This window comes from Aquarana catesbeiana, linkage group LG02 (genome assembly GCF_042186555.1).
Source record: "Aquarana catesbeiana isolate 2022-GZ linkage group LG02, ASM4218655v1, whole genome shotgun sequence".
NCBI lineage: Eukaryota > Metazoa > Chordata > Amphibia > Anura > Ranidae > Aquarana > Aquarana catesbeiana.
Genome location: NC_133325.1, coordinates 575,823,053 through 575,841,489, shown reverse-complemented (window position 1 = coordinate 575,841,489; position 18,437 = coordinate 575,823,053). Strand labels below are relative to the sequence as shown.

At 39.3% G+C, this 18,437-nt stretch overlaps 1 protein-coding gene across 1 annotated transcript in view; it reads left to right on the top strand.

The window, feature by feature from the left end:
• Positions 1-13,562: 13,562 nt before the first annotated feature.
• LOC141128688 (uromodulin-like) overlaps positions 13,563-18,437 on the top strand; it is a 66,065-nt gene continuing 61,190 nt past the window's right edge. Inside the window, exon 1 of the mRNA XM_073616122.1 lies at positions 13,563-13,668. Coding sequence (XP_073472223.1) covers positions 13,620-13,668 — 49 coding nt within the window. The 5' untranslated portion in view covers positions 13,563-13,619. The remainder of the gene's footprint in view (positions 13,669-18,437) is intronic.

Sequence of the window (18,437 nt, the reverse complement as noted above, 5' to 3'; positions counted from 1 at the left end):
TACTTCAATATTCGGCCTTTGTATGTGGCCAGGCTGTGTAAAAGTCTCACACATGTGGTATCGCCATACTCAGGAAGAGTAGCAGAATGTATTTTGGGGTGTAATTTGTTGTATGCATATGCTCTGAGAGAGAAATAACCTGTTAATATGACAATTTTGTAAAAAAAAAAAAAAAAAATCTTCATTTTGCAAAGAATTGTGGGAAAAAATTACAACTTAAAAAAAATCACCATGCTACTTACTTAATACCTTGGAATGTCTACTTTCTAAAAAGGGGTCATTTAGGGGGTATTTGTACTTTTCTGACTTGTTAGTGTACCAAGAAATGAGATAGACCATCACTACATCTGTGTGATCAGATGTGATCAATTTTCAGTGATTGGCACCATAGTTTGTAGACTCTATAACTTTCACAAAGATCAAATAATTTACACTAATTTGGGTTATTTTTACCAAAGCTATGTAGCAGTATAAATTTTGGCCAAAATTTATGAAGAAAAATTACTAATTTGCAAAATTTTATGACAGAAACAAAGAAAAAGGCATTTTTTTCACAAAATTTACGGTCTTTTTTATTTATAGCACAAAAAATAAAAAACCCACTAGTGATTAAATACCACCAAAAGAAAGCTCTATTTGTGTGAAAAAAAGGACGCAAATTTCATATGGGTACAGTGTTGCACGACTGAGTAATTGTCATTCAAAGTGTGAGAGCGCATTCACCAATAGACTGAGATGACGTGGGGGAGGAGGAGCTGACACCCAAGATGGCTGCTCGGTGAAATAGAGTGGCTGACACGCTGACATGCTGAATATAGCAGACGCTGAACACAGGTATCTTTGGGAGATTGTCTCAAGACACAACCAAAAGTTTACCATATCTCTGTATTACAACTTATCTGCCTGGATAACGGAGGGGTGACAGTAAAAACGAAGCGCAATCCTACCTGTGGAGTGCCGGCGAAGAAGCGAAGGCGGACCTGAGCGAGAGCGCGTGGCCGGACGGGTGCTTGGCGGGTCTGTACACACAGTCGGCAGATTCGACAGAGACGGCTCACTGGCAGAGACGCGCGCGCATGGTCGAAAGGCTCAACCCGGCAGGGATCAGGAGAAAGCAAAAGGACCGAGGGGTGCCCCCTCAACACGGCTTAGCGGTAAAACCTCCAGGTCAGAAAGCGGTTATCAGGAACCGGTAAGACAAAAAATACCTGTCTACAAACAAATGATATGTATGGACTTGCAAGAAATATGCAATAGGGGTATATAAAAAGAAGAAAATTTAGTCTCCCATATATATCTGGGAATAACGCAGACACGCATGTTATCTCATTGCATCTGACATACTAGAAGATACATAGACTTTTGAATCTGACAGGCTGGATTAGAGCATAGTGCTCAGAGGAATAGAAATACAAACATATAAATATAAAAGACACTAAAGGCAGAGATATTGAGCGGACCACCTATTTTTTTTTTTTTTGCTTTTTGCTTTCCCAAGAAAACATCACTGTATTGGGGATAGCTTTGGTAAAGAGAAACCATAAGGTGCAAAATATTGTTATAACGCATAACAGAGTATATATGGGTTGGTAACTTTTGGGCCATATAAAATATCCCGTAAAGAAAGAGGAAAAGAAAGGACAAGATAAAGCACAAAAGGGTATAAAAATAAAAACAGTATCTCCTTCAGTATGGCGCCCAAAAAAGGTAATAAAACGCCACAACCCCAGAAAAACAAAAAGGATAAAGAGGAAAATAAAAGTAAAAACCCCACTGGGACACAAACCACACAGACATCAGATATTAAGGAGATATTTCAACAACTTCAGCTGCAAGCTCCTCGAGCTCCACAAGGGATTAATACACCACAAGATATCTCAAATATAGCGGAAACATCAGGTATATCTAGTTCATCAGGGGAACTGCAACTGCAACACCCTAGAAACAGCTCACTACTAGATACAACAGGCTCAGCCAGTGATCCAAAGGACATGGAAAAAGAAAAATGGGATATGAGAAAATATATCCAATCCCTCCCAACCAGAGAGGATATGGATCAATACGTGCACAGATTGGAAAATTCATACAAAACGGAAATACAAGAGCTCAAAGAATCCATTAAAACCACACAGGAAAAAACCTCTAGACTAGACACAAAAATCTTAAAAGTAGAACAAGAATCAAAGAAGCTAAAGGAAAATGTGCATAAACAAGGAATACAGATAAATCAACTAATAGGCAATCTCGACGAGCAAGAGAACAGAAGCAGGAGATCCAATATTAGAATCAGAGGATTAAAAGAAGAGGTGGGCGGTAAAGAGTTAATATCTACACTACAAAAGATCTTTCAAGATCTGACTCAGGAGATAGAAATGAAAGATTTATTAATAGACCGGGCCCATAGAACAGCAGTAAATAGAAGAGTGGATCCCACTAGGCCGAGAGACATTATCTGTAAGATGCATTATGCCCATATAAAGGACAAGATCATGCAAGCTGCCTGACAAAATAACGGTATTCAGTATGAAGGGGCCCCATTGCAATTTTTCCAAGACTTATCCAAATATACACTGGACCGCAGAAGAGCATTAAAACCCCTAGTGGAACAACTGAGGAAAAATAATCTACAGTATAGATGGAAGTTTCCATTTCAACTACAGACACAAAAAGAGGGACTTAATATAGTTTTCAGGGACATGGAAGATTTACCACAGTTCGTATCAACTCTTAATCTACCGGAAATAGAACTACCGAATTGGCCCGTTTCATATATGCAGTTGTTCAGATAACTCTAAGAGAATATACATAATAAATGGGAGTGGAGAATGGGGGGGCTCTGGGTATGACGGGGAGGAGGGAGGGGATGGTGGCCCCCCCCTTTTTTTTTTTTCGTGACAATATGTGCACACTTAATAGATGATGAGATATAGAGGGGAGGAGGGATGTAATGGGGAACTGATGATAGTGGTATATGTAAACACATTGAAAAACAGATGGTAAACAGATACACTTTAAAACACATAATTATAACATAGAGTTAGATAGGGGGCGGAGTTCTCCCCCCCCCCCCCCTTTTTTTTTTTTTTTTTTTTTTTTTTTTTCTTTTTCCCTCACTATAAAGAGATTTGCAAACACAAATATACTAGATGTAAATAGGACATTGGTTCAAGATAATACACTTCTTTCTTGTATTGCGGACACTAAAGAAGAATTTTTTTTTTTTTTTTCTTCTGTAGTATTTTTTGCATTATGGCAGATTATGAGTATATAGAAATGTATTGATGGGTTATGCACTTCCAGTTTTGTGCACAGTGATGGGGTTGCGGAGGGGTTGGGGGGGAGGGTGGGATATAGATGTAAATTATGGCAATAGTTTGTATATTTATCAGCACTGTATTTAGGATCTCATGCACTTATTTTAATATAAGGATAGGCAAGGTTGCTTTTTTTTTTTTTTTTTCCCTCACTATAAATAGATTTGCAAACACAAATATACTAGATGTAAATAGGACATTGGTTCAAGATAATACACTTTTTTTTTTTTCTCACTAGAGCAGGTTTTGAGCACAAAATTTACAACCACTGTGTACACTCTCATTACACCAATTATTGTATATGAGATACTCTTCCTCTCCCAGATCCCCCATGGATCTGGGGTTTGGTGGGGGGAGGAGGTTTGGGTCCAAAAAGGAAGGGAAAAGGGAAGGAAATGTTTTTTTTTTTTTCCCCCCTCTATTAAAGGTACTTCACTATACACTGGACACGAAATGGAACCTTAGTTGGATGTTTTAATAATATTTCTTGTATTGTGGACACTAAAGAAGAAATTTTTTTTTTTTTTTTTTTTTTTTCTTCTGTAGTATTTTTTGCATTATGGCAGATTATGAGTATATAGAAATGTATTGTTGGGTTATGCACTCCCAGTTTTGTGCACAGTGATGGGGTTGCGGGGGGGTTGGGGGGGAGAGTGGGATATAGATGTAAATTATGGCAATAGTTTGTATATTTATCAGCAATGTATTTAGGATCTCATGCACTTATTTTGAGATAAGGATAGGCAAGGTTGCTTTTTTCCTCCTATTTTTTTTTTTTTTTGATATAGAGTCTTTTATAGACCATGAAGCTAATATCATTACCATGGTAGGGTATACCACGTATTTTATGGATAACGAAGGATGAGAGGAGGTTGGGATGGGGGGACAAGAAATTCCTTTTTTCTTTGTTTTTTTTTTTTTTTTTCCCTTTTTTTTTTTTTTTTGTCCAAATTTGTAAAAAAAGGAGGAATTTTTTTTTTTTTTTGTTTCTTGTCCCCCACTCCCTCCCATGCCTCGGGGTCTCCTTTCTTCCCCTCTCCTTCCCCCTCCCTCTTCCCTGCCGGTGGGTCAGGGGGGGGGCTGGGAGACAGAAGCATCCTTAAGTGGAATGATCCCCCCCAGACTCCAACACTCAGAGAGAAGATGCATAATATAAAGCATATATAAGAGTGTAATTTAAAAGGTCAGCGTGTCGCCACCGACCGAGTGGCAGTAACTGGACGTTAGGCTCCAATCTCCCTAAGTTGAGGGAGCTTACATAAAGTAAGATAGACTGTTTTTTTAGTCATTAGAGTACGAATCGGGGTGTGTGTGTGTGAGTAGATTACATCGATTTTTTTTTTTTTTTCTCGTCTTTTCCCCTTTTCTTTTTTCCTCCCTCTTTTTTCCTTTTCCTTTTTTTTTTTTTTTTTGTGTTCTCTCTTTTTGTTCGTTCATCTTGGAAATATAATGAATATATGCTCATATAATATTAGGGGCCTTAACTCGGCATCGAAAAGATCCCAGGTTCTATATTCTCTCCACAAACAAAAGGTTGGAATAGCCCTCTCTCAAGAGACGCATTTCCGGACAGATCACATACCTAACCTGCGTAACAAATATTATACTACATGGTTCCATGATTCCTATGGATATTCAAAGGCGAGAGGAGTATCTATTGCAATCCATAGAACAATCCCTTATCAAATACTGGAAGAATGGCGAAACAGGGACGGCAGAGCAATTCTACTGAAGCTCAACATATATGGTAAAAAGTATACGCTTATAAATCTATATTTACCCAATCAAAACCAGATTAAAATAGGACTACAACTGATTAGCCAACTGATGGAAAAAGCGGAAGGTATTATCATAATCGGGGGGGACTTCAATTTTGTTATGGATAAAAATATAGATACTACAGCGCCAAAGACAATACAGGTTAGTAAGGATAAGAAGAAATTTAAAGAAATGATGCAGAAATGCCAACTGGTGGATATATGGCGTCTTTTACATCCATCAGAGAAAAATTTTACCTTCTATTCTAAGGTTCATGGTTCATATCATCGACTAGACTATTTTTTAATAAATCAGAGAGGGGTAAACGCTATATTGACCGCAGAGATCGGTAGTACAATATGGTCCGACCATATGCCCGTTTTTGTGAAAATAGATACATATATAAGCGAGAATAGTAGGGGAAATTGGAGACTTAACGATAATTTATTATATGATGAGACATGTGTAAAGGAAATAAGAAAAGCAATAACGGACTTTGTAAATGATCATACGGGAGACAATACATCCCCGCCAATACAGTGGGAGGCACTGAAGTGTGTGATTCGAGGCCTATTTATAAAACACGGGGCTAGGCTGAAAAAAATGAAAAATAATAGAATAACTCAATTATTCAAAGAAATATCCCTAGGGGAAGACCAACATAAGCAAAACCTTACACGAGAAACACTAATAGAGGTAACAAAATTAAAAGCAGAATTACAAACATTATTAAATGAAAAAACACTTAATATTAGGGATAACAATCGTTCCCTATATTACCAACAAGGGAACAAGCCAGGCAAATTGTTAGCCAGAACCCTTAAAAATAGAGGTAAAACAACACCTATCATAAAGATAAAAACAGAGTCGGGAGAGACGAAATATGACCCAAAAGGGATTTTAAATGAGTTCCAGAGATTCTACACGAAATTATATAATATACCTAATCATTGGGCGGATAGAAACCCCAATAAATTTCAACAAGAGATACGGCAATATATAAAGGAAACGGCAATACCGGCTATAAACTCTTTTGAGGCAACACAGTTAGAGCAAGACTTCTCTATAATAGAAATACAAAGAGTGATTGATTCGCTAATACTCGGAAAAAGTCCAGGCCCAGACGGGTATACCCCACGTTTTTACAAAACATTTAAAACAGAGCTTATGCCTATAATGAAACGAACCTTTAATGCAGTATCTACAACAACACCTTTCGGATCACAAAGTATGCAGGCTTACATCACGTTAGTACCTAAACCAGACAAGGATCATACCTTGTGTGGAAACTACAGGCCAATATCGTTAACAAATATCGATCTCAGAATATACTCAAAAGTTATTGCCAATAGGCTCACCCCTATAATACCTGACCATATACACCTGGATCAGGTGGGCTTTGTAAAGGGTAGAGAGGCTAGGGACAATACCCTGAAAACTCTTACATTAATGGAATATGCACAGGGGGGCTCCATCCCATCCTGCCTACTCTCAATAGATGCTGAAAAAGCATTTGACAGGGTGGGATGGAGCTTCCTTAAAGAGACACTTATACAATGGGGAATAGGACCTATATTGTTAAATAAAATAATGGCACTATACCAGCACCCCACGGCAAAGATTCGGGCGAATAGTGGAATGTCGGAAGAAATACATATAGCAAATGGTACTAGACAAGGTTGCCCACTATCCCCAATACTATACATACTGGTCATGGAGCATTTATTAAATGCGATTCGGGCGAGTAAAGATATACAAGGGGTAAAAGTAGGAGATATGGAATACAAGATGTCTGTATACGCAGATGATATTTTGCTTTATGTTACAAACCCACTAATAACATTACCAAACCTGATAGCTGCATTTGACCGATTTGGGATCTTAAGTAACTTCAAGGTAAATTTTAATAAATCCGAGGCACTAAACATCAATATGTCAAGAACTATGATAGAATTGCTCAAAAAGGATTTTTCCTTTAGATGGCAAGAAAACTCTATCAAATACCTTGGTACATATATCCCCACAGATTTGAAAAAACTGGAGGTATATAATTATGTACCGATGGTACAAAAAATAACGAAAACACTCCAGCAATATGAAAAGGGCACTTTCTCCTGGATAGGCAGGATAAATATCGTAAAAATGGATATATTGCCCAAAGTATTATATATCCTACAAGCGATCCCCATATATCCTGCTACGGGCATTATGAAAAAACTGACCAGAGCGATTGGACAATTTGTTTGGGCGGGCAAAACACCTAGACTAAATAGAAAGCTACTAAATAAGTCTAAAAAAAATGGTGGTCTTGCCCTCCCGGACATAGCAAGTTATTTAAGGGCAATAATGATCACCAGAATCGTAGACTGGTTCCAAAATAGGAATAATAAACAGTGGGTAAAATTGGAAGAGGAGATCACAGGAATAAAATTGAAATCCCTACCATGGATTCAAAGAGAACAAAGATCGGTAGAGGGCGATATACCCTCCTTAGTAGTTTCAACAATGAAAACTTGGGATAATATGATTAAAAAGGGAGTAGGTTCTACGTTTAAAGGGCCTATGACCCCATTGTTTGATAACCCCGAATTTCCATTGGCACTAAAAGTAAAAACCTTTCTCAAATGGAAAAGACATGAAGATACAAGAATAATAGAAACCATGGTGGGGAACAATGTGCTCCCGTTGGGGATGATGGGAGAGGACCACAAAAATGAATGGATGGAACATGGTCTACTCCAAAGATATGTATCATCCCTGGTAAAAGAAACAGCAATGGATAGGCCCTTAACAGCCCTGGAAAAAATTTTTACTCAAGAAGAGAGACCCGTACATGTACTATCTAAGGTATATAAAATCTTGAATGACGAAAGCCAAGACCAGGTGATATCATATATTAAGAAATGGGAGGAGGAATTGGGGATAGAGATCCATAGGAAAAAATGGGAAAAAGCCATTGCAGTAACCCATAAATTATCCATATCCAGTAAGCATCAGGAAAGAAATTATAAAATTTTAGCTAGATGGTATAAGTGCCCGAAAGATTTACATAGGATGAACCCAACAAATGAAGAAGAATGCTGGAGATGTCAAGCTTCATCAGGGACTATGTCCCATATATGGTATTACTGTCCCAAAATCCTGCCATTCTGGCAAAAGATTTTTGAAATCTATAGGGCTATGACAGGAAATGAAATATATCCAGATATACTGATAACAGTATTATCTATGATACCTGGTTCAATAAAAAATATAAAAAGAGACTCATTAAAATATTTCTTAACTGCTGCACGTACTTGCATAGCGAGAAAATGGAAAAGTAGTATTACGCCCTCCATGATGGAATGGGAGTGTGAGATGGCGGAAATGCGGGCTCTAGAGGAGAGAAAAGTGCTAGAAGAGGGCTCAAATAAACAGATAAAACAGATACAAGCCATATGGGCTAGATGGGTAGACTATGGTGCCTCCTCACAACTGTTATGTGATGGATAGAAATATGTAGACCCCCGGGGACAGGAGACATTGTATTTCCAGATGACTCTTCCCCCCCCCCCCCTTTTTTTTTTTTTTCTCTCTTCTCTCTCTTTTCCTCTTTCTTCTTTTCCCCCTCCCCTTCACATGAATGGATGGGCAGGATGAACGGGTGGATGGTGGGATGATATAGGAGTTTTAATGTGGTTAATCCAAATAGTTAGTCAGTATGAGAATGGATGTAGATTTGAAGCGTATTGAAGATAAATACTTTTGATATGATTGTGTTTGTATGTTATGGTATAAAATGTAAAATGTTTTGGACAAATAAAGATATTAAAAAAAAAAAAAAAAGTGTGAGAGCGCTGAAAGCTGAAAATTGGTCTGGGCAGGAAGGGGGTGTAAGTGCACTGTATTGAGGTGGTTAAATGGGTTTTTTCCTTCGAAATGTCATTTTGCTGTCAGACTGTTCTAAACACGGGAAACATGCGCCCCTTTACAGGCATACTATAGACACCCCCCAGCTACGAAATTTAAAGGAATATTACACTTTTATTGTTTGACTTTAAGCATTATTAAAATCACTGCTCCTGAAAAAACGGCCGTTTTTAAAACTTTTTTTTGCATTGATCCATGTCCCCTGGGGCAGGACCCGGGTCCCCAAACACTTTTTATGACAATAACTTGCATATAAGCCTTTAAAATTAGCACTTTTGATTTCTCCCATAGACTTTTAAAGGGTGTTCCGCGGCATTCGAATTTGCCGCGAACACCCCAAATTGTTCGCTGTTCGGCGAACTCGCGAACAGCCAATGTTCGAGTCGAACATGAGTTCGAAGCTCATCCCTATTGTCCAGCAAACCTTGTTCTCTTCATTTTTTGTTTACATTTTTTTGGTGCTATACCTATCTTCCTCCTCATTCATTATGTTATTAAAATCTCCCATTACTAGGGTTGGCAAGTTTGGCCATTGTGCCATTTTCCCAAAAACATATTTCAACACTTCATCATTATAAGGGGTGGAATACAGGTATTCACAAACAAAAGGTTTTTGTCATTTAATAAGCACCTTAGCAAAATGTAACGACCTTCTGGGTCTAGAAAACTCTCTTTCCATGAGAACCGTACCGAGCGAGAGATCAGGATACTAACACCTCATGAATAAGTAGTATATACAGCATGGAATTGATACGGAAATCTTGAAATTTCAAAAAGCATTGTGTCCTCTTGCTCAAGGTGGGTCTTCTGCAAAAATATTATTTTGGGTTTGTAGAACTCAATTGACTCAAAAACTGCCTGTCTTTTCCTCCTGTCTCCCAACCCCCTCACATTCCATGACAACACTGTTATTTTCCTATTCATTATTTCAGTTCACCCAAAGGTATTGAACTAGAACTCCAGCAGACCAAACAAGATATCCATTCCCGACAGAATACTAGGAGTTAAAAAGAGGAGAGAGAAAGAGAGAGAGAGAGAGAGAGAGAGAGAGAGAGAGAGAGAGAGCGCTAGAGCACGGGGCCAAAAATAAATGAATAAACACAAAAACAAAAAGGAAAAAAAAGAGAAAAAAAAGGGAAGAAATGCCATTTTATACACACAGTTCAATATCAATTCCATGCATTTTTAGTTTCAGTCATTATATAAGCACCACATCTAAACCACAAAGAGAAAAATATGAAGCATTTCACTGTAATAGAAGGATAATTAATATTATAGAATTTCTTTCTGCAAGTAGAAAGTGGTGGCTTTCTTTGGCCTTAGGGTTCACAGAGCGAGGACTGAGGTCTGCTGAATCGGGGCCGAATGGGACGAATGTCAGTTTTTTTTACATCCCTGTTTGCTCAGTTTGTGCCCGGCGGACACAGGTGGATCCTTTTTTTTTTTTTTTTGACCTGGACAGACTCAGAGGTAGGTGGATGTAAACAGACACACGTCTGCTTACATGCACCTGTCCATAGAACTTCATGGATCTTCAAATCAGGTCCTCCTAAAAAACTGATAGGCGAACCTGATCAGAAAGCCCATGTGAAAGGGTCCTCATTGTACCACAATGGTGATTGGGTGCAGCTAGCACTTGCTGGTAATGAAAAGTTTAACAGTCTTATAGGAATGAAAACCAACTGAATGGATATTTATACACTGAGACTGATTTACAGAAGGAGTTGAGAATCTTCACACAATAAATTTTACTTCAGTTAACCAATTAGTGAAAATCTGATTCCTGATTACTTATTTGTACATGAACATCTGCACATGATTAGTTAATTGAAGTGAGTGAATACTAACACAAATTATTGTGTGAAAGTTCACAACTTCTTTAGTAAATCAGCCATTGTTGTTGGTGAAACTGATATATATATATATATATATATTATGTAATATATATATTAGATAAAATTATATATTTCAAAGTCAATGGTGTTGACTTTGTAACTGGGTAATGAATTTTCACAGGATCACAAAACAGTTTGTAGCACTGCCCCCGTAGGGGTTGCTGTGTATAGACTTTCCTGGGCTTTTCCCCTTCTTATCTTGCAGCCAGTTGCTAAGGGTTTTCACACAACCCCCCATACTCTCACTGGAACTAATTACAATTGAGGACAACTCTCATTTGGCCTCACAGGTTAGCTGTGGTAACAGACTTGCTGGTATACCATACAACACTTGTATGGGAAGAATAAGTCCTTTGCTTGCTCTGGCAGCAGGCTTGATGAAACGGTTTCTCTTCAGGACATTCAGAAGGATCCCCTTTCACTGACACCCGTCCTCTGACTCTAATAGCTGAAGGGATGGCCCTCACAGAACAGGCCCCAAGACACAGATCTGTACTCACTGTAGGCCAAAGCAGATCCTTTCTAGCATGTCTCCCTTCCAGTCAGCTCTGCAGGACATCTGGGTTGCAGCTATTCTCAGATTCAGGCCCCCAGGACAGACAACCAAGGCAGCATGGCAGCTTCTGCAGAGGAGGGGCAGCCACCCCCTCCATCTGGGACCCCGCTCTCTAGCCGAAGACCCAGAGCACATGTGCCCTTGGCATTTAAACAGTCACCCAGCATGCACCAAAGCACTTTCCTTTGCCAATAGCCAGGGCTGTAATAATGCCTGTGCCCTCATTTGTCAGGTTATCTTCCACTGTCCAATATGCCCCCTATTAGACCAATGTGAAACATTCAACATGAGCGGCACCTGAACACCATGAGCAGACCCTATCAATAGATTCTTGCTCCCTGGTAGGAAGACAGCATCTAAATTTACCTGACAATCTTCCTGATAAGTAGAAAGACCCAAAAACTATACTCTCTTACCTAGGACGGTGCTACATCTTATTAAAGGGTTAGTTTACCAAAAACTGCCTGTGCAGCTTTGACTAAAGTTGGATAATGCCCTTGCTATAGAGGAAGGCCATTTAAATAGTTCCTAAAGCCTGGCATCATCCCATTCTGCCTTTATGCTAGGACAATGCCAGAAGTTACTGCTCACCCCCACTATCACAGGAGTGAGTTCTTTAATACCCACACCCGTGGTCCACTATCTCCTAGATGTGTTAAGAGCTACTGCCATAGAGGAGATAGAGCGCATGTGAGGGGGTTTGAATTGGCTGGGAGTGTCTTAGCAATGCCCTAGCAACAAGGCAGGACAGGACGATGCTATTTCTGGGAGTTTTTCGAACGGTCTTCTGGAGGTATGTAAACAACCTACACCTATAGCAAGGGCATTATTTAAATTTGGTCATAGCTGCACAGTTTGTTTTTATTGGGCACCCTTTACAGTACCTGCATAGGCAGTTTTTGGTAAAGGTGAACTAACCCTTTAATTGAATGTAAAAAACATGTAAATACCCACCAAAATGGAAAACTACTTCTGTACAATAGTTATACACAAAGCTTACTAGCTCTTCAAGACCCCACAATTCAACAAACTGAGACACAGCAGCTTGGAGTGTTTATCACTCATCAGTGTAGGGAAGACTGTATATACTGTAGATTGCACACGTTGTTCTGTTCAATAATTATAGTTTAATTGTCTAACAAGAAAAAAACAATCCTTTTTGATGTACACAAGTATTAATCCATATTTAGCAATAGTAGGTAAAAAATTAATTATATTTAAATGAAGTATCTAAACATAATGTGTTTTTATGTGTTGCAAAATACCAGTCCTCAGATGAGATAGCTGTAATTGGTTTCATTTTTTTCAGGCTTGTTCCACCTAGTAACCCGCAAATAACAGGCTTCCTGTCCATTTGTTGTTATAATAGTTTCTCCATAGTATCTATGATAGTGGTTGTCACTCAGGCTGGACTTCAAACATCCACCTTTGTTCATTTCCAGCACATAGGGGATTGATGAGAGTAGTAGTTTACGCAAGGAATATAAGGATGTTTGTGTTGTGTTTTCAGCTCACAGAAAGCTACAATGGCACTTTGAGATCAACAAGTATCTTCTGTACCTGCTGAAAATGTTCTTAGAAAAAAAGGAATGCAGCCAGCACCACTAAGAACTGGTAAGCTGCAATATAATTTTTTGGTGTAGATATAATTTAACTGCTCACACTCAGGTTATTGCAGTCAGAATAATAGGACAATGTGTTATGATTGTTTGGTAATGTAGCTTATTGCATTCTGCAATGCTTTGTCATACACAGCTAAATATTATTAAAATTAGTTAATATACGCACATTGTTTTACATTTTGCAGGTTATGCTAGAAGTGTGACCTGGGGGTAAGGTAGTTCTGTCTTTGACGTGTGAACAGGGACACTTGATCTGATCAGTCACATTCCTTGTTAAAAATTGCATGCTGTGTACATTCTCATGAACTGTTGTGAAATGAACACCTGACTGTCATGAAGTGGGCACTAAACAAGTTAAAAAGGTAAGTCAGCCTTGGCCAATTAGGACAGCCCTAGGGTATTTGCATCAGATTACCTTTTGCAATCTCCGATTATTTGGCCTACTTTATCATTTGTTCCCACCCCCTTATCTATAAAGTCAGCTGTAAGTGAAGATTTCTACATTTTTGGTTTTTGGTCTGATAGGGTATTCAGCTCATATTCAGGACCAGATATACCAGCACAAATGAAGCTACTCTATTTTATTGCATTGGCTGTTCTTGTCGATTATGCAGGTAAGTTTCTGCAGATTGCAATAAATAAGTTAATACTAAATAATATCTACACTAGTACTGTATTTTTGAATATTACCAGCTTAACCCTCGGTATTTGTACAGATAATTTAGTTGCAGTATATCCCTCACTCATACAGAATCATTTTAATATTTAATATAAATTTGTCAGCTTTGCTGAAAGGATGTATTGAATTTCACCCTATTAAAGCACCACTAAAGCTATAGAATCTAGAGCTAACTGTCACTCTTCCTGTGCCTATGATTCAATTCAGTAGTTACAGCAGTGGGTCTCTTCTATATGTAAATTGGGTGCAAGAACTGGATGCAATAGGCACATTAGGCCAGTACTATAGGTGGAAAAGTTAAGAGGGGCCTGTCCCTGTATAATTATCAAGCAAAATTTGTCTATTTTTGTTTGTCTATTTTAAGAGGAAAATGCAGTCTTTTAAATAAAGCTAATTTTACATGAATTCATACTATTACACATTGTAACAATATTCTAAGACAGGTTAGGATCAATTATTTACAAAAAATATTCTGTGTAAAAAAGATCCTAGCAGAGGGATGTTGCTTTGGACACCTAAGGTTGTGTGCCTACAGACTCCAATATAATGGTTATGTGGTGATGTAAAGGACCAGTGATACTCCCACTCATTATTTACATTCCAAACATTTGCTCAATACCTCGATGGCTGTAAAATCCAGTCAATGGACCTGTTTTATTAAAAGAGAACCCAGCAAAGTAGATGTTCCCTTAGCTTAGTGAATAAATGGAAACTGCATTTACTCCAGCCATCCTACTATGGGGTTGATTTACTAAAGGCAAATAGTCTGTGCACTGCAAAAGATCTGAGAGGAACATGCAAGGAAAATAATATGTGAATAATATGATATGTGAAAAAAATGCATTTTTGCAGAGCAACTGCACTTGAAGTGGACAGTATATTTGCCTTTAGTAAATCAACCTCCCTGTGTAAGGAAAACCCTGTATTTTACTCCCTTTACCCATGATAGGGTATTCAAAGTGTGCTTTATTCACTAAGCTAAATGGACATCACTTCTTTAAATAGACATTCTCTATACCTTAGTAAATGACCACAAAAGAGCTATTTTTGGTATAAGGGAGGAATAGTCCTCCAGTGGGAAAACACTAGTCTGGATCTTTCAGGTTTCTTAAGGTTTTCTTCTTATATTGTTAATTTTTGCCTTTCAGTACAAGCCTGGCACTAAAACATTAAAAATGTGTAATCTCTACCACTTAACACATGAGAAAACACTTACAATGCCTTGAAGTATTCATACCCCTTGAAATTTCCCACATTTTGTCAGGTTACAACCAAAAACATGTATTTTATTGGGATTTTATGTGATAGACCAACACAAAGTGGCACATAATTGTGAAGTTAGAAGGAAAATGATAAAATGTTTTTTAAACATTTTTAAAAATAAATATGTGAAACGCGTGGCATCCATTTGTATTCAGCCCCCCTGAGTCAATACTTTGTAGAACCACCTTTTGCTGTAATTACAGCTGCAAGTCTTTTTGGGGATGTCTCTACCAGCTTTGCACATCTAGAGGGTGACATTTTTGCCCATTCTTCTTTGCAAAATAGCTCAAGCTCTGTCAGATTGGATGGAGAGTGTCTGTGAACAGCAATTTTCAAGGCTTGCCACAGATTCTCAATTTGATTTAGGTCTGGATTTTGACTGGGCCATTCTATACATGAATATACTTGATCTAAACCATTCCATTGTAACTCTGGCTGTATGTTTATGGTTGTTGTCCTGCTGAAAGGCAAACCTATGCCCCAGTCTCAAGTCTTTTGCAGACTAACAGGTTTTCATACCAAGATTGCCCTGTGTTTGGCTCCATCCATCTCCCCATGAACTCTGACCAGCTTCCCTGTCTCTGCTGAAGAAAAGCATCCCCACAACATGATGCTGTCACCACCATGTTTAACAGTGGGGATGGCGTGTTCAGGGTGATGTGCAGTGTTAGTTTTCTTCCACATGTAGCTTTCTGCTTTTAGGCCAAAAAGTTAAATTTTGGTCTCATCTGACCAGAACACCTTCTTACACATGTTTGCTGTGTCCCCCACATAAAGGGCCGGCCCTACCATGGGACCCGATGGTACCATTGTCCCAGGCGACACTTTTAGGGGGGCGGCAAATTGCCACCCACCAGCCAGCCCGTTCTGCCCATTTTGGATCCCACTGTGAGGGGCCCGGCACCGATGTGAAAGGAGCGTATGGGCAGAACAGGGGAACAGTCAGCGGGTGGGACAGTCGGCAGGTGAGCGGGCTTGCTTGCCAATCAGCGGGCCGGTGTCTTGTCGATAAATGCTCCTATCGAATAATGCCCACCTGGTACTGCGCATGTGCAGTGCTTGCGCAATAGCGAGCCGCCGAAAGCCTCCAAACATCCGAATTGATGATCAGCTGTAGACAGCTCCTGCGCACTATAGCCGACATAGTGCCAAATGCTCCTGATGCTCGTGCAAGTCTGCAAGGGGCAGACTTGTTCATGATGGGAGTGTGTGAAGGGTGGATGGCAACACAATAGGGCTATTTAGTAATGATGGGCAGTGCTGTTAAAATGGGGGCGGAATTTGTCATGACACTCAAACACATCTCCTAAACAAATATATCTCTGCTATTCTTCCTACATATGTTGCCCTTAACTCGTGTAGGAAGAATAGCAGAGATACATTTACTTAGGAGATGTGTTTCAGCTTTGTGACATATTCCGCCCCCATCTTAGCAACACTGCCCATCATTACATAATACGCCCCCTTCTGTTGCCATCCACCCCTCACACGCTCCCATCATGAACAAGAGCGCCCCTTGCAGACTTCCATGCGCATTGGGAGCTTTTTCCAATGTTCGGCGGCTTTTGGCTGGTCTGTACTGCGCAAGCGCAGTACAGGGCGGGCATTATTCAACAGGGGGCCTTTCTCCTCAGAACACTGGCGGGCGGGGGAGCAGAGAGATGACATCATCTCTCACCGCCTGCCCTGCATCACTGCAGTTCCGCCCTCACTGTGCACTGTGGTTAAATGTGTTCCCTGGGAGGTGTTTCTAACTGGGGGGGATGGGACTGACTGAAGGAGGAGAGAGATCTCTGTTCTTAATCACTAGGAACAGCAGCTCTGTCTCTCCTCCCCTGTCAGAATGGGGATCTGTCTGTTTACATTGACAGATCCCCGTTCTGGCTCTCTGTGGATCGATCACGGGTGGCCCACTGACATCGCGGCTGCCGCCACGCACAGGTCCTTTTATACTCCTATATACATGTATAGAGCCATGACAGGTCCTCTTTATACTCCTACATATATGTATAGAGCGATGATAGGTCCTTTTTATACTCCTATGCATGTATAGAGCCTAGACAGGTTCTCTTTCTACCCCTATATGCATGTATAGAGCCATGATCGGTCCTCTTTATACTCCTTTATACATGTATAGAGCCATGACAGGTCCTCTTTATTCTCCTATATACATGTATAGAGCCATGACAGGTCCTCTTTATACTCCGATACATGTATACAACCATGACGGGTCATCTTTATATTCCTACATACATGTATTGAGCCATGACACGTTCTTTTATACTCCTATATACACATGTATACAGCCCTGACAGGTCTTTTTATACTCCTACATACATGTATAGAGCTATGACAGGTCCTCTTTATACTCCTACATACATGTATAGAGCCATGACAGGTCCTCTTTATATTCCTACATACAGGTATTGAGCCATGACACGTCCTTTTACACTCCTATACACATGTATAGAGCCCTGACAGGTCATTGTTTACTCCTATATACAAGTATAGAGCCATAACCGGTCCTCTTTATACTTCTATATACATGTATAATGCCATGACCGGTCCTCTTTATACTCCTATACATGAATAGAGCCATAACAGGTCCTTTTTATATTCCTACATACATGTATTGAGCCATGACACGTCCTTTTACACTCCTATACACATGTATAGAGCCAAGACAAGTCCTCTTTATACTCCTACATACATGTATAGAGCGATGACAGACGGGTCCTCTTTATACTCCTATATATATAAACAACCATGAGAGGTCATCTTTATACTCCTTTACATGTATAGTGCCATGACAGGTCCTCTTTATACTTATATATACATGTATAGTGCCATGACAGGTCCTCTTTATACTCCTATACATGTAAACAACCATGACAGGTCCTCTTTATATTTATATATACATGTATAGAGCCATGACAGGTCCTCTTTATACTCCTATACATATAAACAACCATGACAGGTCCTCTTTATACTCCTTTACATGTATAGAGCCATGACAGGTCCTCTTTATACTTATATATACATGTATAGTGCCATGACAGGTCCTCTTTATACTCCTTTACATGTATAGAGCCACGGCAGGTCCTCTCTATACTTGTATATACACGTATAGTGCCATGACAGGTCCTCTTTATACTCCTTTACATGTATAGAGCCACGACAGATCCTCTCTATACTTAAATATACACATATAATGCCATGACAGGTCCTCTTTATACTCCTCTATACATGAATAGAGCCATAACAGGTCCTTTTTATACTCCTATACATGTAAACAACCATAACAGGTCCTCTTTATACTCCTATAGACATGTATAGAGCCATGACAGGTCCTCTTTATACTCCTATAGACATGTATAGAGCCATGACAGGTCCACTTTATACTCCTATAGACATGTATAGAGCCATGACAGGTCCACTTTA